This window comes from Mycena indigotica (assembly GCF_014461135.1).
Source record: "Mycena indigotica strain 171206Taipei chromosome Unknown Mind.scaff0007, whole genome shotgun sequence".
In the NCBI taxonomy this organism is placed as follows: Eukaryota; Fungi; Basidiomycota; class Agaricomycetes; order Agaricales; family Mycenaceae; genus Mycena; species Mycena indigotica.
This window is the reverse complement of record NW_023503006.1, coordinates 1858986-1883704: the sequence shown is the minus strand read 5'-3', so window position 1 is coordinate 1883704 and position 24719 is coordinate 1858986. Positions and strand designations below refer to the sequence as shown.

The 24719-nt window shown below is 52.0% G+C and overlaps 6 protein-coding genes across 6 annotated transcripts; 3 read left to right on the top strand and 3 right to left on the bottom strand.

Annotated features, from left to right (window-relative positions):
* Positions 1-9292: 9292 nt before the first annotated feature.
* Positions 9293-10275, top strand: MIND_00832000 (Ysc84 domain-containing protein; the record flags this gene model as incomplete). The annotated part of the gene is made up of 4 exons (XM_037364989.1): positions 9293-9464; positions 9515-9580; positions 9635-9970; positions 10019-10275. 4 exons carry the CDS (start codon positions 9293-9295, stop codon positions 10273-10275), a joined length of 831 nt encoding a protein of 276 aa, XP_037218231.1.
* Positions 10276-10858: 583 nt separating this feature from the next.
* On the top strand, positions 10859-11742 carry MIND_00831900 (uncharacterized protein; the record flags this gene model as incomplete). The annotated part of the gene is made up of 2 exons (XM_037364988.1): positions 10859-11214; positions 11265-11742. Exons 1-2 carry the CDS (start codon positions 11033-11035, stop codon positions 11740-11742), a joined length of 660 nt encoding a protein of 219 aa, XP_037218230.1. The 5' UTR covers positions 10859-11032.
* A 1205-nt stretch (positions 11743-12947) lies between these two features.
* On the bottom strand, positions 12948-20224 carry MIND_00831800 (uncharacterized protein; the record flags this gene model as incomplete). The annotated part of the gene is made up of 22 exons (XM_037364987.1): positions 12948-13831; positions 13879-14038; positions 14086-14322; positions 14373-14513; positions 14562-14864; positions 14910-15209; positions 15258-15713; positions 15760-15919; positions 15970-16190; positions 16249-16354; positions 16401-16567; positions 16621-16829; positions 16874-17708; positions 17757-18500; positions 18548-18651; positions 18697-18867; positions 18919-19453; positions 19491-19539; positions 19597-19650; positions 19698-19943; positions 19997-20008; positions 20055-20224. The coding sequence occupies 22 exons, from the start codon at positions 20222-20224 to the stop codon at positions 12948-12950; spliced, it is 6264 nt and encodes a 2087-aa protein (XP_037218229.1).
* An 893-nt stretch (positions 20225-21117) lies between these two features.
* On the bottom strand, positions 21118-23090 carry MIND_00831700 (Sugar transporter; the record flags this gene model as incomplete). The annotated part of the gene is made up of 9 exons (XM_037364986.1): positions 21118-21376; positions 21423-21733; positions 21798-21938; positions 21984-22266; positions 22313-22385; positions 22429-22565; positions 22612-22770; positions 22819-22944; positions 22990-23090. 9 exons carry the CDS (start codon positions 23088-23090, stop codon positions 21118-21120), a joined length of 1590 nt encoding a protein of 529 aa, XP_037218228.1.
* Positions 23091-23187: 97 nt separating this feature from the next.
* MIND_00831600 (uncharacterized protein) lies at positions 23188-23724 on the top strand (the record flags this gene model as incomplete). Its single annotated transcript, XM_037364985.1, has 4 exons — positions 23188-23307; positions 23361-23460; positions 23510-23570; positions 23616-23724. Exons 1-4 carry the CDS (start codon positions 23200-23202, stop codon positions 23722-23724), a joined length of 378 nt encoding a protein of 125 aa, XP_037218227.1. The 5' UTR covers positions 23188-23199.
* A 20-nt stretch (positions 23725-23744) lies between these two features.
* Positions 23745-24490, bottom strand: MIND_00831500 (Rhodanese domain-containing protein; the record flags this gene model as incomplete). Its single annotated transcript, XM_037364984.1, has 4 exons — positions 23745-24027; positions 24090-24199; positions 24242-24340; positions 24392-24490. 4 exons carry the CDS (start codon positions 24488-24490, stop codon positions 23745-23747), a joined length of 591 nt encoding a protein of 196 aa, XP_037218226.1.
* Positions 24491-24719: the final 229 nt, after the last annotated feature.

Genomic DNA, 24719 nt, shown 5'->3' with positions numbered 1-24719 from the left:
TCGGTAGTCGAGGGTTCGAATCGGGTCGTGTTGGGCCCGATGAGTCAGTGGTTCCTCCTTGTACGGAGAGAAGTAGTTCTTCAGATGATCTAAGCGATAGAGTACATGGTACACTATCGCGCATTATATATGCGGGTCCGCAAAGGGGTGATCGGACACCCTGGCCTCTCCTGCCTCTCCTCGCCCCCCGTTCCTGGCCGTAGAGGGGACGATCGTACATCCCTTGCAGGCCAAGCGCTACTCCTAACCTTCTAGCACTCCTCCCCAGTCCCCCTGGTGTCGAGTTGGGCTCGGCAACGGCTCAACACATCGTTCTCGGTCACGTGCTTCCCACGTGTGCGTTCCTCCTACTGGGGCACATGTTCCCGTCGTCACGTGCTGCGTGTTGCGGGCCCACGATGGCCCGACACCAGCGCCGGAGCAGATGGGCCGGGTCTTATCCGTGACAGATAAGACCCAGCCCATTTGCTTGGGTGCTGGTGCCAGGCCACTGAGGGCTCAGGACATGCAGCACTGTGACCAAGAATATCATGTTGAGCCTGATACTAAGCCTAACACGGGGCAACAGGGGATTGGGAGAAATGCTAGAAGGATTAAGAGTGGCACCTAGACCGGACAAGATATACAATAATATTACAATCGTTACCTCTACAGCCAGGGACAGGAACAAGGGAAGGAGCAGAAGAGGTTAGGGTGTCTGATTACCCTCAGTGGGGCCATATATATAAGGTGTGATAGTGTACCTATGTACTTTATCACTTAGATCATCTATTGTACTACTTCTCTCTATACAAGAAGGTGCCAACAACGCATTGGGCCCATTCGACTTGACTCTGACCCTGCCTGCTTCACTTGTGGGCCTAACAGACTGTCTGTTCTGTTCTGGGTATATGTTTCTAAGAAGGGCCCAAGTCCCCCGATGCCTGACCCAAAGCCTGACAGGCCCAGCACCAGTCCTACCTCAGAGGATGGGCTGGGTCTTATCCATAATGCTGGCATTGTATCTGTTCTGCCCTGGGTGTATGTGATTATTGAAGCAGCCCTACATAGCTCAACCCAAAGCCTGACATGGCTTACCTTAACTTGTCAAGTAGCATCCTCTGAATTGGTGTTGTTTGTGACAAAAACTCATTTAGGAACATCAAATATTTTGGCTGTAAAAATCTTTTTCCACTAGCCACGTAAGCAGTTTTACGCTGAAAAAACTAATAAACTAATAAACAATTTAAAACAAATAAACAAGGTTACAGCTGTTACCTATATTGATGAGAATGGCAAAAAAATGTATGCCTTCGTAAAAAAAATGGACCGGAGATATGTCGATCGTTTAGAGTACCCGAGACATCGCTTCCTCTGTTGCAGGCAAGTTTTTCTCAGCGAAGTGCTCGACAAATGGACGGCCTGAGCTATGTACGATGAAGTTGGCGACTGGTGGCAGGCTGCCGACTTGCCCAACTCTTCCCTTTCCCGACTCCCGAGAACTTCCACTGAGCTCAACTCATTCGGAAGATCAGAACACTTGAACAGGAACTTCCGTCGTCATGTAGCCTGTTTCCCAGAGCCATCGAGCCCTCTCCTTGAAGTCCTTGCTGATGGTTAGACCATAGTAGGCAGACAACGACGCGCAAATGAATACGGGCTGCGAAGTGGGTTGCAAGCTTGTTAACTTTAGGCAATGCCGCTACGCGACGTCTCGGGTACTCGAAAGGATCGACATATCTCCGGTACATTTTTTTTTACAAACAAGTATATTTTTTTGCCATTCTCATCAATATAGGTAACAGCTGTAATTTCAAACTACAAGTTTTACCACAAACTTTATTTACTTAGCAGAATATTTTTGAATCACAATAGTGATTTGGCTTAGGTATCACATGTCACTAACTAAGTTAAAGGCTCACCAGAAAAGAATCTGCTAACCTTACTTTGATGTGATATTTGAGAAGTATGAAAATTTCACTCCAGATTATGTTTTAATTAGTTCTTAGTGACCTGGAATTTAGAAATGTCCAAAATTGTCTTTTTAGAGTTCTGTAAGGGCAACCCCGGAAGGCCTGAGATCAAGGTCCTAGCAGGGGAGGATCCAAAGCGTGAACATTGGTAAGCAAATACAAATGAAGCTGACCTAGCAGGGGAGGATCCAAAGAGAAGAAACTCTAAGGGTCCGCCTGCTAGGTAGCTGACTATATACTGCTTGTCCGTAGCTGCCGCTGTCGGGCACAGAAGGCTTGGGCGGCGTCGCAGGCAAGGTCCCAGGGCGACCGTCGGGAGGGCGTTGACGGATCGGTGATTGTGCGGGCGAGATGGAGGGCCGGACCGGAGTCGGAACCGGAGTCGGACCGGAATCGGGCGCGTCTCCGGGCCGAAAGGGAGGTTCCCCTGACATCACCCCCCCCTTTGAATGCGGCGTCCCGACGCATAGACCGGAACGGAATCGAGTCGAAGGTCGCGGAGGCGATGTGTCGTGGCTTGCCAGGGTACTTACGATAGAACTCCGCAATTTTCTCCGGGGCGAAGACGCGGTCGAAGCGGACCCATTGGTCGTGCGATGCGTCGTAGCCTTTCCATCTGACGAAGTAGTTCAGCCGTTTATACCTCACCCTTGCGTCCAGGATTTCCTCTACTTCCCACTCCGGGACTCCGTCCTCGAGGTCCGGAGGGGGCTGGTCATAGCCAGGGCGTCCGTCGAAGGGGTCGTCCTGGGCGAGCTCGAGCTTGACGATGGGGAAGACCGGGTGGAGCTTCGAGTAGCACGGAGGGAGGTCGAGCTTGTAGGCACCTTTGCTGATCTCCGCGACTATCTTGAACGGTCCGAGGCGGCGATGGGAGAACTTTTCCGAGGGGCGAGTCGTCCTGATGTCAGAGGCATCCAGCCAAACACGGTCGCCAACCTTAAACTCCGGAGACGGACTCCGTCTCCGGTTGTAGTAGTGCTTGTACTCCTCTTTGGCCTTTGTGAGCGCGGCCTTGGCTTCAGCAACACCAGTGGCGATCCGGTCGCGGAACTCGTTCACCGACTCCATGGCGGAACGGACTCCGGGTTCGAAGCCCATGCGCGGGAGCCGTCCCGTGTCCGTCATGAAGGGGACCTGCTGCGTGGAGGAGTGAACATGGTTGTTGTAGGCGAACTCCGCAGCCGGAATCAGCTCATCCCAGTCGTCCTGCTGATAGTTGGTGAAGATCCGCAAGTACTGCTCCAACTCTTGGTTGACGCGCTCTGTCTGACCGTCTGTCTGCGGGTGGTACGCGGTGGACGTGGCGGGCTTGATGCCGATTAGACGCCAAAGTTCTCGGGTGAAGTCCGCGATGAACTGCGAGCCGCGGTCGGAGACGTACTTCTCCGGAGTCCCATGGTGCCGCCAGACATTCCGGTAGTAGAGGCGGGCTGCCCCTACTACATCGACCGTCGTATGACACTCCGAGAAGTGGGCGCGCTTTCCGAGGGTGTCAACGACGACCATGATCGCGTCGTACCCATGGGCTTCGGGAAGCTCTACGATGAAGTCGACGGAGACGGTATGCCAGCGTTCCGGGGGCGTTTCCGTGGGGTGCAGCTCTCTGTGGGGCAGTCTCCGGAGTGCCTTGGTGCGACAGCACAAGTCACAGGTCGCAACATACCGGCCGATATGGCGAGACATCTGAGGCCACCAGTAGTTCCGGGAGACCAACTCCAAGGTCTTGAAACGACCTGCGTGTCCGGCGACTCGGGTGTCATGGCAGAGCTCGATGATGCGTCTCCGGAGGTCCTTGTCCTTTGGTACAACGATCTTTCCTCGGAAATGGAGAAGACCGCCGGAGACGGCCCACTCGTCAGACCGCGAGGAGCGGGGGCCTCGAGCTTGACCTTGGACCTTAAGAAGTTGCCGGGCCGCTAGTGCGACGGGCTCCTCCAGGTCAGGCTCACCGGAGAGGGCATCACGGATGTCGCGGAGGAGTTCAGAGCCGGGACCGGAAACGGAAACGCCCTCGAGTGCGCGGACGTGGAAGAGTTCAGGCCGCAGAAGGACGACATCGGAGTTGTCGGAATCGACTCCATGGTCGGGTCTCCGGGAGAGGGCGTCAGGTCGACCCATATCGCGGCCAGGCTTGTGGTGCAGCGTGAAGTCAAACCGGGAGAGGTACAGGGACCACCGGGCCTGTCTCCGGTTGAGGTGCTGCGTCTTCCTGAAGTACTCCAAATTCTTATGGTCAGTCCAAATCTCGACAGGGTGCGCGGCGCCCTCGAGGAAGTGTCTATACTCCTCGAGTGCGCGGATGATCGCAAGCATCTCCTTGTCGTGGATTTCGTAGTTGCGCTGGACATCATTTAAGCTTTTGGAATAGAATGCTACAGGGTGCCACTTCCCGTCCGGGGCAGATTGTGAAAGAACCGCCCCCGTCGCATAATCAGAGCTGTCCGCCTCAAGTCGGAAAGGCCGTGCGTCGTCCGGAATCGCCAGGACCGGTTCCGAGGTGACCGTGTCCTTGATCGCTTGGAACGCGGAGGCCTCCGCGTCGCCCCAAGTCCATTGCTGGTCCTTCTTGGTGAGCACGAAAAGAGGGCGCGCAAGGGTTGAGAAGTCCCGGATGAACCTGCGGTAGAAATTAGCGAACCCAAGGAACTGCTGAATGTCCTTCTTGTTTTCCGGAGTCGGCCAAGCGGAGACGCCTGCGACCTTGACGGGGTCCATTTCGACGTGGTTGTGGGAGATGATGACTCCGAGGTACTCGATTGACGATTTTTCAAAGTCGCACTTCTCCGCTCGAAGGTACAACTTGTGCTCCCGGAGTCGCCGTAAGACCTCCTGGACAATCTGCCGGTGTTTCCGGAGGTCGGAGTGGGCAATCAGGATGTCATCAAGGTAGATCATGACGTCTCCGGAGAGGATAAGGTTCTGAAAAATGTCATTCATCATCGTTTGGAACGTCGCGGGAGAGTTTGTCAGGCCGAAATACATCACCAAGGGCTCGAACAGGCCTCGGTTAGTCCGGAAAGCCGCTTTCCACTCGTCACCTTCCTTGATCCGGACGTTGTTGAAGCCCCAACGGACGTCGAGTTTGGTGAAGTAATGAGCGCCTTTGAGCCGGTTGATGAGGTCGTTGATCAGCGGAAGGGGGTACCGGTTTTTGACAGTCATCGCGTTGAGAGCACGGTAGTCCTGGACGAAGCGGAGTCCGCCGTCCTTCTTCTTGACGAAGAAGACCGGAGACGCCATCGGAGACTTGGAGGGGCGAATCCGGCCCGTCGAAAGCCCTTCCTCGATGAACGCGTCGAGCTCGCGTTGCTCGAGGGGCAAGATGGGGTACACCTTGCAGTTGGTGGGCTTAGCGTCGGGGACAAGCTCAATGGCGTGGTCCCAGGCTCTCCGCTCCGGTAGTGTGTCGAAGGACTCCTTGTTGAAGACGTCCTGGAACTCCTTAGCCCAGTCTGGGATCTCGGAGGGCGGTGGGGCGGAGTTCATGGCGAAGGCTTCGGCCAGACGCTGTGAGACGGTGCTACCTGCGCGTATCTCCTCTGAGGGACGGAACGAGGTGTAGAAGATGCGGTCACCATCTTCGAGCTGGTCGTCTTCGTCGTCGTCGTCGGAGTCCGGCATCAGATCAGGCAGGCCGGAGTCGTCACCGGAGACGGAATCGTCTCCGTCCTCAGGGCCAGAGAGGTCCATAATGCAAACCGAGGGGAACGGGCCGGAGCGGAGACGCTTCTGAAGCAACCGGAGTCGCCGCGGCTCGGTCCGTTCGACGCGCTCTTCCTCACGGCAGGTCGAGCAATTGCGGGGGCACCGTGTCATCTTGACCTCCTTGGTTTCCCAATTGATCTCTGGGTTATATTTCCGCAACCAGGAGTACCCCAGGATGAGGTCTTGCTTGCCAAGATGGGTGATGGCCAGTTGAACTCGTTCGGCATGGCCCTTGTAGCGCAGGACCAAGTCCGCGATCTGTTTGATGGAGCCAGCGTCATTGGGGGTGCCATCGACATTGAAAACCGGAATCGGCTGATCGAGGGTGCGGACCGGAATGCCATTCCGAGCAACATAGTTCGTGTCAATGAAGTCAGAGGTGGCACCACAGTCGACAAGCCCAGAGAGCGAGAGCTGGGGCGCGCTGGTAGTGGACTCGAGCTCCAACGGGAGGTGGAGGGAGTTCGCCCCAGGGGCAGCGGCAACGGTGTACTGCTTGGGCAGTTTCTTTTCCCAGCCAGTGAGGCGGCGAAGGACGATGACCGGAGTCCCGGGCGGAGTCGGAGACGGGGTCGAGGCGGGGGCAGGAGAGGGTGTGTCTTTCGTTTCGGGCTCATTGTAGGGCAAGGAACTGCATTCATCATACAAAGAGGCAAAACGATTTATAGACGCGAACGAGGGCACACCAGTCACTCGTCGCGGGGGACAAAATCCTCTCCGGCCATCGACTCCGCTGCCGTCTCCGGCAGGGCAGCTGTGTCCGTGTAGCGGGCGATCAACTCCGCTAGCATCTCGTCACCAAGTTGTTGGATCACCTCGTCGAGGATGTCCATCGAGCGGACATCGGCGGGGAGGGGGCAATCCCGGGCGAGATGGTTTGGGTCGCCGCACCTAAAGCAGGCGCGACGAGGGGCACCCCAAGCCCTGGTGCGATCCAACTCCATAGGGACGGGAGCTGGAGGCGCCGGAGCGGGGGCGCGGGCCGCGGGTGGCACGACCGGAGCCACCGGGCGGAAGGGGGCCGGAGCCGGGATGCGGTTGACCGGAAACGGAGTCCGAATCAGACCGCCAGGCGTCTTGGGGGCGGCTGACTTGATCAGCTTGGCCCGGACCAGGGCCTCGTATTGACGGAAGGCCCAGGTACGCCAGCTAAGGTAATCCCGGAGGTCCGGGGGGTCGTTCGAGGACGTGATTCCGTTGTTGATCAAGGGGTCAAGTCCGTGGCGGAACTTGGTCACCTTGACCAGTGCGTCTTCGAATCCGGCGAGGTCCATCAGGTCCTCGAAGTCGTCGGTGTACTGGTAGACATCCTTTGTACCCATGTGATAGGCGGAAGTCTCCAGCTTGGAGAGAGCATGATCTTGCTCGTTCTCCTCGACGAACCGGAGTCGAAACTCAGAAACGAACGAGCCCCAGGACGGAAACGGAAACGGGGCTTTGCTTCCATGGCGCTCCGCCCATTGCTGAGCGGGTCCTTCTGCCATAAACGACATGGCATAGCGGACAGCCTTTTCCTCGCTCGCCTCTCCGTTGACCACGAAGGCCTCAGGGGCAAGGCGGGCGTAGGTGCGGACCGCGTAAAGGAACGCCGGCCGTTTCCGGTCGCCGTTGAAGGTGAACGGGGGTTTGGTCGCAAGACCAATTTTGAGGCGAGGTTGATGTCGCCAAAAAGGGCTTCGGAGTCGCCCTGGACCGGAGTCGGAGTCGGAATCGACGTCTCCGGCGAAGGTGTTTGGGGTCCGCCAGCATTATTAGCGGCGGCAGCGGCAGTGGAAGCCTGGTTGGTGAGTAAAGCAAGGAGTTAGGCTATCGATTTTCGCCTCGAGTGAGTCCAGCCGGGCGTCTGCGGTAGGAGTGACTCCGGACGGCATGACGGGTGCGGGGACCACAGGAGTAGAGGAGGAGGGGACAAGTGGCAGGGGCGGTGACGAGGGCGGAACGGACTCGTACTCCGAGCCTGAGTCAGCGCCGAACCTGGCAATCTTGTCTGGTTGATCCCGTAAGAGTTTCTTCTGCTGTAAGGGCAACCCCGGAGGCCTGAGATCAAGGTCCTAGCAGGGGAGGATCCAAAGCGTGAACATTGGTAAGCGAATACAAATGAAGCTGACCTAGCAGGGGAGGATCCAAAGAGAAGAAACTCTAAGGGTCCGCCTGCTAGGTAGCTGACTATATACTGCTTGTCCGTCGCTGCCGCTGTCGGGCACAGAAGGCTTGGGCGGCGTCGCAGGCGAGGTCCCAGGGCGACCGTCGGGAGGGCGTTGACGGATCGGTGATTGTGCGGGCGAGATGGAGGGCCGGACCGGAGTCGGAACCGGAGTCGGACCGGAATCGGGCGCGTCTCCGGGCCGAAAGGGAGGTTCCCCTGACAAGTTCAAAAATCTCAACTATCAGATTAGATTATCCTGACTCCATATGTGCACACTGTGCACATAAGTCACAGATGCTTTCAGCCGAATCATCCACATTACAGTCAAGTCCACAGATCAAGAGTATAATCGGTGCAGAGAGTCCATATCTACACTACAAGCCCCAAGGTTTCCATCCTGACCGTCTCGGTGACGCGAGCGATACACATTGTTCTACACAAACTCGGCCATAGGCATTTTCGACCATTTACCTGGTCCACGACAAACAAACTGATGACTATAAATCGCTCAGAATTGTCGCTGCACGGAAGTCAGAGAGCGAGGTGTCAGTACTCAAACATGTAGAGTCCCAATCCGATGCGCAAGAGGAAGGAAGCAATCATGTTGCGCAAATGGAGATACCTGCACTTACATTGTCTGCGAAGCAATTGGTACTAGCCTCAATGAGCACGTCGCCATTTGGTTTTGGGAAAGCAAATCCTTACCAAAAGGCATGGCTAGCCGACTATTTGGACAAGTTGCCTTGGGCGTGCATCTCCCTCTCCACATGTTCCAGAATATCTTGTTCCAACCCGCCTCGACGAAGCAAAGTTGATTAGACGCTGCTTAATGAGTCCCCATGTTGAAATTTACGACTTCAGCTAATCAAGTATCGCTGGTATGACTGACCGAGCCACCATGGAAAGGGACATCTGGGCGCTCGCCGTGCTCTGCTGTATGTCATTCTCCGGCGGCGTTGGTTTTTTTTTTATGGCAGCGCATCTCTGTTAAACAACTCCAAACACAACCCAGATGCCATATCGAAAGAAGATAGTGCGGAAACTGGGCAAATTCCCAGAGCCGATGTGGTCGAGCCGGGCGGAGTTCGACGATGGCAGTGTTGCCGGAGGGATGGTAGGACGGGCGACGTCGACGACTTCACAGCCCTGGACACATTGCTGAGGTCAATGCTGCATTATGATGCAAGCAGTCGAGTGGCTGCTGAAAGTTGTGGCGAGTGGATGGGTGGAGCGGTATTGTCTGAATCGCCCGCAGATGGGGACAAAAAAGACTTTTGAGGTTGAGTACACCGAGGTCTGATACTGCGTCGATTACGGAGGATTCAATGAGTGTTTTGTGTCCTTGAGACTTGAGTTTTTGTTTGAGTGTGTTTGAGTGAGTTCAAGTTGCTCAAATGATGTCATCACATTCCTCTTTCGGCGCCTGTCTTCTCTCCATCTTCCAACGACCTAACGAGCGCCTTGATAGGTACCCTACGAAGGAAATATGTCTCTGCTAGACAAATTCAGGAAGGGCGCGCAGAAGGCGGGCATACAAGCGACGGCATTCGCCCAAACCAGCGGAAATAAGATTGCGAGTGGGTCCAGAGACCTGGTGCAGGGCTTCAGCCTTCCAGGAGAAGCTGAGAAGGCAGCTAAGATTCTGGATAGCTTCTTAGGCACGTCTCTAACGTCTTCTGTCGTCATCTGTGCTGACTGTATAATGTAGCGGACCCTGACCGACCCGAGTCCGCACTCAACGCCATACCAAAAGCTGTTTTGCAGTCCGCTCGGGGTGCGTCTCAACGCTCTGCATATACTCTACAGCTTTCTTATTCTCACAATCTAGGTCTCGCTATATTCCAAATTCTGAAAGCCGGCTTCGTATTTTCCGGCAAAGCGGGCTCAGGCATTGTCATTGCCCGACTTCCAGATGGCTCATGGTCTGCGCCGTCATGTATAGCGACTGGCGGTGTCGGCTGGGGACTCCAAATTGGCGCCGACATCACGGACTTCGTTATCGTGCTCCGCAATGAGGACGCTGTCCGTGCCTTTTCACAGGGCGGCAATTTCACAATTGGCGGTAATGTGAGCGCGACGGCTGGGCCAATTGGAACTGGTGGCAGCGTAGAATCCGCCATTGCGACAGCGCCGACACCAATGTTCTCTTACTCGAAGTCTAAGGGTGTGTGCTTTCTTCTCTTTCATTATATATTCTCAAAGCTTTCTCCAGGCTTGTTTGCGGGGCTTTCGCTGGAGGGAACGGTACTCATCGAGCGCAAAGACGCCAACCGCGATTTCTACGGTTCTCCAGTGCCTGCAAGGGATATTCTCGGTGGCCGAGTACCACCTCCTGAGGTTGCGTCTAGGTTATATGAGGTTATCGAGGCAGCAGAGGGCCTTGATGAGACTGGGTTGCCGCAACAAGCATATGTACCAAACGCAGATGGAGGCCATGATCACATGGTATTTGACGCGGACGGCCACTGAAGTGACTAAGGATACACAAACGTGGTTTTCTTCTGTATGATAATCCAGCATCTGTAACAAGTGGGTTCAAGATAAGAGAGGATATGAGAAGCGGTGACTGTCACGGTGACTCATCCTCATCCACACCTCCAAGTCGCAATGCCGAAGCTCAAGCTATCATTTTTACTCGTTGCAATTCAACGGTGCTATGGTCTCTCTCCGCGTTTATATCAAGCCCAACAATCCTGGAAAACCTTTTTCTTGGTCAATATATAATCTTGTCGCGGTGAGAACTCTGTTCGCCATGCAACTGAGGTCAACGAGACTCGTACAACAAATTCTACGCGATCTAGGAACTAGAAGGAGCCCTCGACACAAGAAATCTTTAGTCTGGTTCACGTTAGACGCTCTTCTGGGGCGCTAACGACATGGCTGCCTGGTATCTGCTTAAATGCAAGCGACTTCAACCGAGATGTCCTGCACCTCGTCTGTGTCGTCCGCAAAGGGTTCAAAAGGGCTTTGTCGATTTATTGGTGCACTGCAAAAGCTGTCAGATACCTCCCTCCCCGTATGAGTCCCGTGGGTTTATTATTTCTTCGTGCCTCGAGGTTTGCACAGGATTGATCGATTTCCCTTTCTGGTGACTGGCAGTGTTGTTGGTTGGCGCACTTTTTCTTGGCGGGGCGCAGGCGCAGGGCGCGTCTCCGTATGGGAAGGAAAAGGCGCCTGGGTATATATATACGGCCTCTGCTCTTTCCATCGATTCTTCATTCCCCCAATGTCCAGCTCTTCTGCCGCACCCTCCTCTCAGCCCAAAAAACATCACTGTCTTAACTGCGACGCTTCTTTCTCCACCAACAGCCACTTGCGCCGCCATGAACGAACCCATACGGGCCAGAGGAACCACAAATGCCCTTACTGTGAAGCAACCTCGGCGCGACAAGACAATCTGAACGCGCAGTCGGGTGCTTTTCTTCTTGTCTGGTCGTCGCTGACAACAATGATCACAGTATTCAGTCGGTTCACATCAATCCGCATCCCCGCCAACCGAGAGGCAGCGGCAGTCGTCGACGGGGGAGAAGCGTCGATCCGGGCTCACCAGTCGACTCGTCATCGTCCGGGAGTCCGATCTCAGCTGGCAATAGCCCTCAGATGATGATCCCTTCTCCCCTTCCGCTAGTGCCCGCTCCATATTTCCCAGGCTCAACTGCATATTCAAGTCCGGCTGCTCCCACTCCTGTCACCCCATATGGCTATCGCCAACAACATGGCTCGTACGTCCCACAAGGGCATCAAGCTGGGTCATCTTCCGTTTATGCCAACCCCAATTCTCCTTACGGCAATCCGGCCCACCCCCAAACCGCATCGTACGCGCCTACTGCTCCCCCTCCGATGTACGGCAATCCGAACACCAGCTATGGCCACAACAACGTTAACAGCACTTCTGGATACACCTCTGGCACTCCATACTACCCACCGCCTCCATAGATGCTTCCCAACATGACTCACCCCTAACAACCAACCACCGCTCGTCCGATTTCTAGTAAACATCTGTCATTGCGCCCCATTTCTCTCTGATTTGGTCACTGTAACACTCCAACCCCTACTTTCTAGTATTTACTGCCATCTTGTATCCACACACACATTCTCTCCACTCGCGACAACAAATGCCTATCCATATAATGTAACCCCGAACATAACCCCTCGTATCATCCTAGCTGATTGCGCTCCAAATTCTCGGTGTCGGCTCAAAAGGTAATCTCCGAGGCTCGGAATCGCTCCGTTGATCCGCGCAGAATCTAGTCCCGGTGGGCGCAGTATCAACAGCAGTCAACAGCCAGATTGGCACTTCAAGTTGAGCCCTATCCTGCTATCACTGCTCCGCCATGGTGATGTACGTGCTGTGAATACGATCGGCGGCTGTCTCTCTCTCATTTATTATTATATGAACTCCGTTGCTTGACATCGCTGGCGCTAACAACCATTCGAATCTGCCACGATTGTACATAGTGGTGTTGGCTAGCGCTTGTGCCATCATGAAGGTGAACAGTCAGAGATCGTTCATCATTGACAAAGTTAGTCGACAAAAGTTTCATTCACAAGAGGAAAACACAAGGGAAAACAGAAACGAACCTCGAGCTATCCGCAATTTGTACTGCTAATGGATGTAGTAAGTGTCTCCCGTTTAGCCGAGTGAAGAACAAATTTCAACAAAATGATCAAATATGCCTGCGACATGAGTGCTTTCCTCTTCCGTATCGAAGCGTTCAAGCACCCACCCCATCCATGCAGCGATAATTTTGATTCGTTCGTTTCTCATGAACCAACCAGCGTGGCCAAGTTTGTGGGAAAAAGTATATCGTCCGTTTGTTGAAACAGTGTTGAAACAGTCTCAACCAGCAATGGGCGATTATAACACGAGATTTACCCAGTCCTGCGAGATGCAAAATCAACCCAGCCATGTTCTGGGTGATTCATAATCGAGGAGAAACTAATAGACGGCTTCAACAAAAGAGTTTGTATGTGAGTGAGTTACAAAGTGGTCTGATGAGTACAAAATGCAGTGACAACAAGCAAGTGCGACAAGAATTAGGTAGTGGGAGGTGGGGGTTGTGTAGACGATGCCGGTACTGGTCTCCGTATTTGTACCGGTTTGGATCCAGCGGCCGGGCCTTCAGCTTTTAGCCGTTTGGCTAATGAAGAGCCTGACGAATCGTCGGACCCCACGCTTTCTTCTCGGGGTCGCTTGGCAGCACCCGCAATAGAAAGCCCTTCGGGAGTGTTTGCACTTGTCGAAGCGGCAGCAGCGTTGGTGGAAGCAACAATAGCCCGAGCAGCTCCTGCTGCCGCTCCGCCCCGGCCCGGAGCCACGGTCCGACCACGAGTGCCTCTTGCAGCAACGGCCCCCCCCTTGGAGCTGCTCCACCCCGGTTAGCAGCAGGCGCCGCTGAAGTTGAAGCAACAGGTGCTGTAGGTGCTGTTGTTGAGGGAACAGAAGTAGCAGTTGACAGAGTTGTTGGTGAAACGGTAATCGGTGAATCGGCAGGGATGATGCCCTTTTCTCGATAAGACTGTAGCAAAGTCTCGAGATCCTTGACTTTTTTCTGCGATTTGACTAGTTGAGAGTCTTTTAGTTTCGCTTTGGCATTAGCTTCTTGCCGTCCACGATCCACAGCCGCGTTGATCTCCTCCTTGCGAGCAGCGGCCAACGACTCATCGTGCTTGGCAATCGCCTCCTTAATTAACGCGTCAACATTAGGCGCAGTTCCAGTTGCCCCGGCATTCTCCATCCTAGCAGCTTGAACAGCCGCCTGCATTTCAGTCTTGATCAAGTCCACAGCGGCCTTCAACTCAGCAGCGTGTTTCGACGACAGAGTCTCTTCCAATGCCTTCAACTCCGCCGTGTGCTTCTGGACAAGTTCTTCGGAGAGGGTGGCATCGGTCGTTGCAGGTTGCATTTCACTCTTGGTTTGGGCAATGGCAGCGGCGACTGCAGCATTCTTCTCCTCTGTGAACTTGGTCTTCTCCCGGGCCAAAGCCTGAGCACGCTGGAGCAGACTGTTATGCCTTTGGTCCGCTTCCTGAACTGATATCAGACCAACTTGCAGTAAATGGACAATATACATTCCTTAATCTTGGCTTCGGCAGCAGCGCGGTCCGTTTTCTCCTTCTCTAACGCAGTTTTGAGCTGCTCCACGTCAGGGGATATAGACGCAACACCAGCGTTTGCAGTTAAGGTGGCCTTTTCGTTTCGTAGGCCTTCCAATTCAGTATTCAACCGCAACTAAAGGATGATCAGTAGGCTAATGAGTCTGGAGTAATATTGCGCACGATTGTGGCCGCATCGTCTGACGATGTCACAGGCTCTTGAGAGGCTGCTGGTGTTGGAGCAGCCTTCAATGCTTCAACCTCAGCAGTCAACGAAGTGACTTGGGCCATCAAATCACTCTTCTCCGTTTGTAGTGTCGAGCGTGCTTGGTTTGCTTGACCCATGCGTTCCTTGAAGTTAGCGTTTATCCTGAGTTGGTGCTCTTTGTGAGTGCGAAGACTGCTCTCCAGGTCTCCGATCTGCAACGCTTGAGAAAAGTTGTTAGACAGGGAAAGAAAAAAAAACTCACCCGTTTGGTCGATGCTTCCAAGTTTTGTGCTTGTGAGCTTTCGATTTCCACCTTTGCCTTCTCTGCATCAGCAAGTTGAGCCTTTAGTCGCTCGGCCTCATCCTTGAGCGCTTGCATTTCTGCCGGATCGACACGATCATACTTGGATTTGATTCAGCGCATCATAGTTGGAGGGACCTCATCACGCACCTTGACCAGAAGTTGAGAATTGCGCTCCTGCCACCTGCGGTTCTCATCCTCCATCCGCTTAATTTGAGCGTCTCGCGCTTCAAGTTCCGCCTTGTAGGCGCGGTTCTCTTCTTTGAGAGGAGCATTCTCGCCCATGAAAGTCTTGAGCTTAGTCTCTAGTTCTCGGGCTTTCTTGGCATTATTCTCCGACTCGACACGCAAAGTAGCGTTGCTCTCGCGCAGAACATTGATTTGATTCGTCCGCTCGAGGAGTTCAGCGTGTTGAGCCTCCGAGGCCGCTGCTTCGACCGCCCGTTCACGTTCCTGAAAATATAAGAAACCTAAAATGCACCACAAAATCAGCGCTACCTCGGACAAAGTCGCCCGCACATCCTTGAGCGATTGGTTAAGATGCTCGTTCTGCGCCTTCAACCTCGTTGACTCCTGCTTGGTGACATTCAGTTGAAGTTCCACAATCTCTTTCTCGTGGCGCAGATAAGTCACAACGGAACGGAGTTCAGCCAGCTTAGTGTCTGCGTCCTCAGTCGAAGTATCCCTTTCAGCAGGTGCTGAGGCAGACGAATCAGCGGCTGCCTGGCGGATACGACTAGCTTGTGAAGTGACACTCTCAAGATGTTGATGAAGCACTGAATTCTGCGATGTCAGTTCCTGGCAGCTATAGCGTCTATATTAGCGTCAGCTTCCAACATAACGAACAACTTGCCGTCGATTAAGGTCAGAAAGTTCCTTGTCCAAAGTCTCCTTTTGCAACCCCCAGCTACTTTCGGATGACGCCAGTTTGACTTGTGCGGTTTCAGCAGCTGTTTGGCGTTCACGGGCTGTTGTCTGAGCTGTAGCAAGTTGCTCCTTCAAACTGTCGACCAGCTTGAACGAATCTCCATGTGCGATTACTTCCTGACGATATTTCGCTTCCGCAGCCTTGGCACGATCTTCAAGTTCTCGGATCTGATGCTCACGAGAGCTGCGGTCATTGGCGGAAGTCTGTTCAGAAGAACTGATTTCGGCGATGGTGTCCTCGAGCACTTTCTTGTCTTCCTTCCAAGCTTTGCGTTCTTCCTCCGTCGTTTTCAAGAGCTCATTATACTTGGCGGTAAATTGTGCGAGATCCTGTTGGACTGCCTTCAATCGCTCTTGGATGGAATCGTACTCGGACTAGCAGTTCATCAGCTTTTGTTTAGCCTTCGGAGACGCTCCAAACCTCGTGTCTCGCGATCTGGGCTTCAGTAGATGCCTTGTATTCGTCATATGTCGCGTTAAGACTGTTTAATGCCTCCTCGTTTGCCTCGGATATTTGACGGAATTGCTCGACATGATTGCGGGCATTGGCCAAGTCGACTTCAGCAATCTTCAGGGCCGATCTAAAAATTTCGTTGGAAATCACAGGTTTTCGGTGAACAAGAAATTGTACCTTAGTTCCGCGACTTCAGCTTCCAGTTGTTGTTCGCGTGGCAAATCCTGATCCATAGCTTGGGTGATACCAGTCACTGTGCTCGAGCGACGTTCATAGACTGAAAGTTTTTCTTCGCTGCCCTTCAACAGTCGTGTAAGCTCTTCCACGCGCTGTTCGAGATGTGTTTTGCTTGTCTCGGCTCCGACAAGGGACTCTCGGGTTTTGGCGAATTCTTGAGTCTACGCATAACATAAAATATCAATATATGATTATAGAATGAGGTCAGGTCAGGCTTACGAGCTTATCAAGGCGAACTTGCAACTCCTTCATCTCAAGCTCTTTCTGCAGAGAGAGGTGTCGGACCGATTCACGTTCCTTTGTGAGTTGATGCCGGAGATCCTGACTAAAGAATTTCAGCAGCCAACTCACGATAACTGCGAAAGGTTTACTTTTGTGTCTCGAGCATTTGCAGCTGATTTTCCAGGCGTCGTCGATCGTTTTCGCCGGACCTCTCCAAGTCATTATGCATCTTTTGAACGTTACCCATTAAGTCAGACAGATGCGACCGCTCCAACGCAAGAGTTTTATTCTCGTCGACAAGCCGGCCTTGGACAGTCTGTAGGACGGGTCATTGTTCGAGTCATAGGAGCATAGGATCAAGTATCCAACCTCCCATATTTTCTTCTCAGCGCGAAGATTGGCACACTCATTCCTCAGTTGTTCGATCCGGGCGTTCGCGGTTTGTAGATCCTCAGTTACACGACTGCACTCAATGTCGAGTCTGGTCCATTGGTCGAAAAGTTGCTGATTGCGCTTCGTAAGATCGTCAACTTCACGAGAACGGACGGAAGATAAATCCTCAGTCATTCGATGTCGTTCTAAGAGAAATTAATTCCAGAGAATGAAACGCTAGATGACACACCGTTCAACAGATCATTCTTGGCGCTGGCTTTGGCCAATGCGGCACTAAGTTGACCAACCTCCCGTTGCGACGCGATCAAGTCTTCCCGTAAACGAACAGAATCGACACCCATTTCGGTGCGATAGGCTTCAAATTCGCTCTGGACATCGGCCAGCTCCTTTGCCAAGTCTCCGGATGTTGGAGGTAAGTTGTTGCTGTCGAACCCATTGATCTCGGAGTGGATGCCGTTTGTGCTAGATCCACCCCGTTCAGTACGAGCGAGCAGAGCCTTATACGTGTCGCGTTCTTTGACGTAGGCTTTAATGATGTTTTCGCTGCTGGTTTTTTGACGTTCCAGCTGTTCAGCCAACTCTTGCATTGCTTCATGTGCCTCGCGAATTGCTTCCCCTTGTTCTCTCTCGATCGCTTCTCGATACTCCTTCTCTTCATTCTCCATCTTGTCGCCCAACTCCCGAACGACTCTGAGGAGTTTTTGGTTCTGGGCTTGGAGCTCTGGGATGGACCTATACAGAACAAGTTGATCGGTGATGACATGACCAATCGTCTCTGAGGCCATAGGTTCGAGGGCTTCAAGTTCAAGGTCAGATGGAAGAGACGTATTGTCGCGTCGGCCAATTTCACGCAACAAATGTTGGACTTGACGACCAAGGTCTGTGAGCTGCTGTTGGAGAACTTCATTCTCTCGAATGGATGCAGAGAACTTCTGGGAACTGTCCTGGGCTTGCTTCGCTTGGGTGTCGCGATCGGATATGGCTTGAGACAATTGAGAAGCTAGATGAGACGCTTCGGACTGGAGGCGTTCATATTCCGCGCGTTGTTGAGTGATGATAGGGGCCTAGAAAGGCTCAAGAAATGGCGATGAAAAAAAAAAACAGCGACGTACTCGTTCCTCGATTTGGGATAGAACTGCGGATAGAGTTTGGTCCATGCGGTCGTACTCAGTACATTTCTTGGCGTAGTCTTCCTGCAAACGGACATAGTCGGTGTAGACTTCGGTGAATGTTTTGCCACTCTTTTGTGCTTTGCTAACCATGGCCACCGTTGGACTAATGTTGACAATACCGTCGTTCAAGATGTCTGCTGCTCTTGGGGCAGGGAGATCGCCTCTACCCATTCGCTCCACCACTTCTTCAAGTTGGTCGACCCTCTTTTCTGCCTCTCCTCGAGCTACGCGTTCCATCCTGAGTTCTTCTTTGAGCGCAGCCTCGCGTCGATCTGCCTTGTCGTTAACCATTGCCATTTGATCTTCGATTCCATCGACAACCTCTTGAGTCCTGGCCTCGCGTGCCTGCATTGCCGCGACGAGCCTATTCAAGTGACTGGCCTCAGCGGCATAGTTGGATTCTTGTTCGGCAAGCTGCCCAGTGAGGTCTTGTACTCTAGTGAGCGCTTGGGTGAGCTGATGGGATTGGGCCGTATGCGCAGACTGTAATGATTTGAGAGTGGCTTGGGTAGTGGCGTGGGTTTGCGTTAAAGCATCGAAATTGGCTTGTAAGGTGACCAGCTCAGCATGTTTGGTCCGACGCTGTTTGGAGTATTCTTCTGACTTGGCCAGCAACTCCGCATTTGCGCGTTCAGCCTCAGATTGGGATAAAGCAAGTTGTTGACTCAATGAGTCGAGTTTGAACTTCGCTCGCATTAGACTCCAAAAGATCGTGAACGTATTGGGCATACCTTGACTGATGTTTCCGAAGACCGAAGTTCCCGCAATTGACTTTCCAGCGTTTGGTGTTCCTGTCGTGCCTCCTTGAGGTTGGCACGAAGGGTGTGAACTTCCTCTATTGCGCGTTAGATAGTGAAGAAGACGCGTGTACATGTCTCACCTTCCCTCTGACTACTATCCTGTTTGAGACGGCTAATGACGCCCACGAGGTCGCGTTTTTCTCGTTCCGTGTCATCAAGCTTATGTCTCAAATTTTCCACTTCGGTAGAAGAGGACGACTGCGACGTGGACAGCGTTGAAATCTGTGCCGATAAAGCGGCTTTCGCAGATGCTATAAAGACAATCAACAAAGGGGAGTTGTAGTTTTGGGATGGCGACACACCAAGTTCATCCCGTTCCTGCTTCACTTGCGCCAACTCGCGTTGCGAATGCTCTGTAGAGCCCTCTAACTGCCTCGAAATGCTCTCTTTGTCTTGCAGGGCCTGGTCCAACTCGACCTCCATCCTCTCCACCGTGGCCTGGTCTTCGTCTCGTTGTCGGACTGCGGCATCGAGGTCGGCTGCCAACTGAGCGAGGCGACGATACAGCGCCACTATTCCGTCATTACTTTGAGATTCAAGGCTTGCTTCAGGCAAGAGGGCGGAAAGCGCATCGACATCCAGGTCTTCAGGAATAGAAATAAGGAGAGTGTCCTTAGCGGCGCCAGGAGAAGAATGTTCGCCTTCTTCTGCGAGACCAGATGCCTTGCTTTTCCGACGAGTCTTCGCAGACATCGTCGCCGAATTATTGTTGAGTGCGACGCGACTCACAAGTTTGAAGTCAGTCACAAACACAAGGAAGAAGTGGCGATGCAGTGAGTTGTCTGTGTTTGGCAGCAGTGCTGATCGGATCAGACGGCCAATCTCAAATTTGCGCAACTAAAAAAATCTCGTATCAACACTATAGACGTGCTACCTCTGGATTCGCATGTCGCCAGTCCATTGCCTTTAACAACGCATACACGCTATGGAATTCTATCAGCTGACAGGCAAATAAGTAATTAAAGTCTAATAGGACGAACATGGTCAAGGTTGGTGCTGGGATGCCTAGTCGTCTGGCTTCACGCAGGGGATAGCTAGGAGATTATGAGAATATTGAAACGTAAGAAATGTGAGTAAATACCCGATAATGCTCTCAACCTCTGTCGGTTTCTTGGCCATTGCATCAACCAACATGGAGCTTTTGGCACCTTTCAAGGTCTGATATCTGGTCATAACATCCTGCAGTGTGTCCTCCGGAATTTCGAGACCTTTGGCCTTCCCTATTTCGATGGTCTCCTCGAATACTGACCGCGCGACGGAGACTGCTTCGCTCGAAGTCTGAATGAAATCACTTGTCCGCATGAGTGAAAGCGCAGTCAATGAATTCCTGTTGAATGCAGTCAGGACTCAGAATGCTTGAATCTCACTGAGGTAATATACCAAGCTGCGTTCCTGTGCACGGATTAGTCTGTTCCAGGCACTGGTAAACTTCGCCCACCAGATTAATTTAATCCATCGCTCTGCCCTGATATCTTCTTTCACAACAATCGTTGCTTTAGACTTGAGCAGAATATCCACCAGACCGTCGCGGTCTTTTCTTTGTCGTTCTTGCGACAATTTGTCTGTCCAATCTACTCCTACTCCTAAATTGTCGGTCCGCGTGAACATTTCCACGACGCCTTCCGCGATATTTACAGCCCCGGTCCATCCCTGATTAGTTTTCAATGTACAACGATATTTCGGAGTTAAGACCCACCACTGAAGTGATAATTGTTGTCTGAGGAAATAATTTATGCAACCCTTCTTCCTCTCCAAACCCGTTTTGAATCAGCAAAATAGTTGTTGTAGGTCCAATTACTGGTTTGAGTAGTTCCCCAATGAAGGCTTCGCATCCAAGATCGCCTTGTTGGCACAGATGACTATCAATTTGTTAGGATGCACCTCAGGTCCTCAGCATCAAACCATAAGAAAAAATGCGTCCAGATTGAGCAGCCTGGTCGCAGTTTGTATAGACTTGGTCAAGAAAATCGCCATTTGAGGTTCAGAGATCCATCGTTCGGTTTATGGCGCACCGGCATCGAAACGGATTCCGTCGTGGTTTCCGAACTTGTGTGTTCTTATGCTGAGCCCCTGTGAGGGTCGTACAGCCTGAGGCACGTGGGACTTGGAAGTCGAAAGTGACCTGCCTTTTCTCTAATGACTGCCGCATTCGATCGAGCGACAACGCTGACGCGGACATGTTTTCCAGCTGGAATTTATGAGAAATTTATTACAATATGTTTTTGAATGTGGGCGCACTCTGCAGGAGGAAAGCGTAGACAGATCCAACCCTAGACCAAGTACTTAGAGAATTTGCAAGGCCGACGCTAACCGTTGCCTTACGAGCCAAGTCCAAATATCAGCACGTCGAGCATGCAGTCCAGAGTGGTGATGGGCGGCGCAGAAGCAAGCGTTGTCTCACGCTTTCAATACTTGGATTGAAGCAATGCCAAATAGTAATATTATACGCCGTGCCGAGCACAACACCCGATAGAGCACTGGCAATGAATGGGGGCTTGAATCTATGTACTCGATAATAAACTTTGGGTTGCATCCGCGTTCTCATCATCAAGTTCCTCCGCATCTCGTCTCCTCCGTTTGGAATTTTCGCCCTCAAATAATGTTCCAATCTCCTCCAACCCTAATCCTGCGGTCTCTGGCAGGAATAACCACGCCCAAAGAGCCATAACGAAGCAACATCCGCTAAATACGAGGAATGTGCCATAGCGAATCGAATGGAGCAGGATAGGCGTCAGTTTAGATATTGTCAATGAAAATAGCCTGTGAAACAGTTTAGCGCGGATTAGCCCAGACTACACGCGCATACCAGCTGACTCCAATCGAGACTGACATGATCGTTGTCCTCAGATGGTTTGGGGCGACTTCTCCCGCAACGACCCAAGGCATGGGACCCCAACCGACATTGTAGAAAATTGCATAAAAGTAGACGGTGCTGATGGAAAAATAGCCGAGTGTGCTGGGGGCGGATTCTCCGGGATGCTCGGTTGGTGGATGTAGAGAACTATATATTCCCATCCAAGCCATCATCGCACTTTGTCCTAAACCGCCAACGATAAGAGATTTGCGGCGTCCAAAGGTCTCTACGGCAAGAGCCAGAACAGTCGCAACGGAGATAACCTAAGTTCGTTGTCAGACAGCCGTTCCTGAAGGCAAAGGCACACGCCTTGACGACCCCATATACGCCTATAGTCGGTGTCCATAAGTTCACAATGGGCACAAGCGAGGACATACCAGTTGCGAAGAGCTCTGATGTCGTCTCCCCAATGCCTAGATTAGCAAATATGATTGGAGAATAATAGTTTATTGCATTGGTCCCAGTTACCTATAATGAAGTCAGCTTGAACAAAATGTCTAATGAGCAGCTCACTTGCTGGAAAAACATCACCAATGGTGGGATGCCGCACCGTACTAACAAGCTCCGCGACTCCGTAACTGCTATCACTTGTTCAGCAAATGAAAGGTGCGTTCTCCCCGCAAAGTCGGCCTTGACCTCACGCATCATCTCAGCAACAGCGTCCTCATTGGCGTTGAGATTGTTGAGATAAGCAAAAGTGTCAGCTGCTTGAGAATACTTCTCGTTCTCGATTAGATATCGTGGAGATTCAGGTTGCATGGGAGTAAGCAGCAGGAACAGTACCCCCGGCACAATCCTGTCGCCATGTTCATAGAGGTTTATCAAAATGAACATGGCCTTACTGCATCGCAAACGGTATGCGCCATTGTCTTTCCGTTGGCTGAATGTTCTTCGAGGCGAAATAGTTCACCCAAACTAGACGCCGTGAACCCAGGTGAAATGAAGGAAAGTGACGAACAAGAAAGCATGATTCCAATGTTGTTCGCCAGCTGAATGAGACCCGTACACCTCCCACGAATGGTGCGCGGGGTCGACTCAGACAGATATGAGGGGACCAGGGCAGTCACCATTCCCACACCAACACCGCCCACAAAGCTAATACGACCTTCAGAAGATGGATTAGATGTGAATGAGTGCTTACCGCCCCACATAAAGCAATGGCAGGGCATATTCTCTGCTTGGACCAAGACCGACGACGACTTGTATCGCACTTCCGACGACAAAGATGAATCCTGAAGCAAGAAGGCAAGGCTTGCGACCATAACGGCTTGAGAATGGACTTATGCCGATGGCGCCAATACTGAAACAGGTTCATTCACAGATAGACACCAGAGAACTTGCCCCATACAAGCATCCGACTTGCAAAACCGCGACAATATTGCCAGAGATGGAGGCTCTCTCGCTTGGGGACATTTTATCAAGGCCGAAGTATTTCTGAAAGGACTCTAGAGCCAGGACACCACCAATAAGGCCGCTATTGGCAAGTTAAACTGAATTCAGGCTTTAGGTATATCATTACATATCATAGCCGAAGAAAACGCTGCCCATGGCGACAGCGAATGCAAGAAAGTAGGCATTGCGGTATTCCCTGATTTCGTCTAGTTGAGCCTTGAGGACCATCTACATGAAGGGAGAGTGAGAGAACGTGCCGTGGCAGGTCCGTTGTTGACGGTCCGATTTGAGTTCAACTTGAGTGACAGACCAATTTTGTTGTTCCCTAACCACTACGATGCCGGATCCCAAAGCTTCGTCTGGGCTCGTTGAGAGTCCAGAAAATATTCCTCCGCCGCAACTTGGCCCAGCATCAACAGGAAACCTTATTACGGACTCTTTCCGAGTGAGAAATTCGTTCAATGGCTTTCAAAACTTGGCTCATTTCGGCTAGTAAAGAGTGCATTTCACATCGGCGAAGTACCTTGCGCACGGAACAGCTTACTGAGCGGTATTGCGAGTGGTGTAGGCATTGGAATCATCCGAGGGATTTCCGTCAGTGAGTATAGCTTTTAAGAGCACCCAAATTTGCAGTTCACATCTGGAAGATCCCGTCGTTGCGGGAAACTGGGCGATGGGGACTTTTGCATTGGTCTCAACAGTCTCTTGGTGCGTCATCCGTCTTGCAGCCCATGAGACACTGAACTACTTTAGGATGATGTGCGTCAACAAAATCGAGAATGAGCAACAAGTGACGCGAAAAGCGATCCAGGGACTGCCTAAACAGCTTGGACTCAAGAAGGAAGAGAGTTCTAAAGAATGAGATTCAACTTGACATATTTTTCAACTCCAATCCTCTGCATTCTGCCATATTTCTGGGTCCCATTTCTCGACAAGGACAGGATCATCCTGATTATGAGAGTGAGGAGTGGTTCGGTCTGCGATATGATGACGCGCCTTGTACTTGAGTTGAAACTCAGTGAACCCATTTCGAAGGATTAATACCTCTTGCTCTCCATGTTGGGCTGGAATATTTAGATTCTGACGGATTTCCTCATATATCTGTTGACTCTGGCGTAAGTTTGCAAGAATACGGAAGGATCGTACCCGTGCCGCCTTTGGCCCACTATACGATTGTGTCAGCTCCATACTAGTCCATAGCTCAACTCAAGCGGGACAACGGCACACCGGACTTGCGATAATGCACAATGGAATACCATAGTCCCAATTTCCTTGGATTTTTGTGCCAGATCGTAAACACCAACAGAAAACTCTCGCGAAGGAATATTTCTAGCATTCTACCCTTCGTTCAGCCAGAGTAATGTGGATGGAAAACTTACCGTTATATTTCCGCCGACAAAGTCGTCATCGCGCACATCTACGACGAGATAGTCGACCCCGGAGTTCTTGCCTTCGGTCTTAATCAAGGTCGCCAAATCCTATCAACTCCGAAATCGGAAGCTGCGGGGGCCAAGCGTATCGCAACATACTTCGCTGGAGATGTATTTGACCATATGAGCTCGTCGTGATGAAGAGAGGGAGCGTGCGACTTGGACAAATCGTGACCGCGACAGAGAAAAGGGTGCCATCCTGTGTCATCCCTGTCACACCTCGATGAGCAGTTAACTGTACTGCAGGGGATATGTACTTTTATCTAGACAGATGGGATTTCGGGTCATAATTAAGGTTCGAAAAAGATGCCCCAAGTGGATCGTAGAAGGGATCTGTTGCATTTATAGCCATGCACCAATGTGAATGTTAAAAAAAACACTTGCAATAGCCCAGCAGCCATAATCGAGCACATCAAGGTTTAGAAGA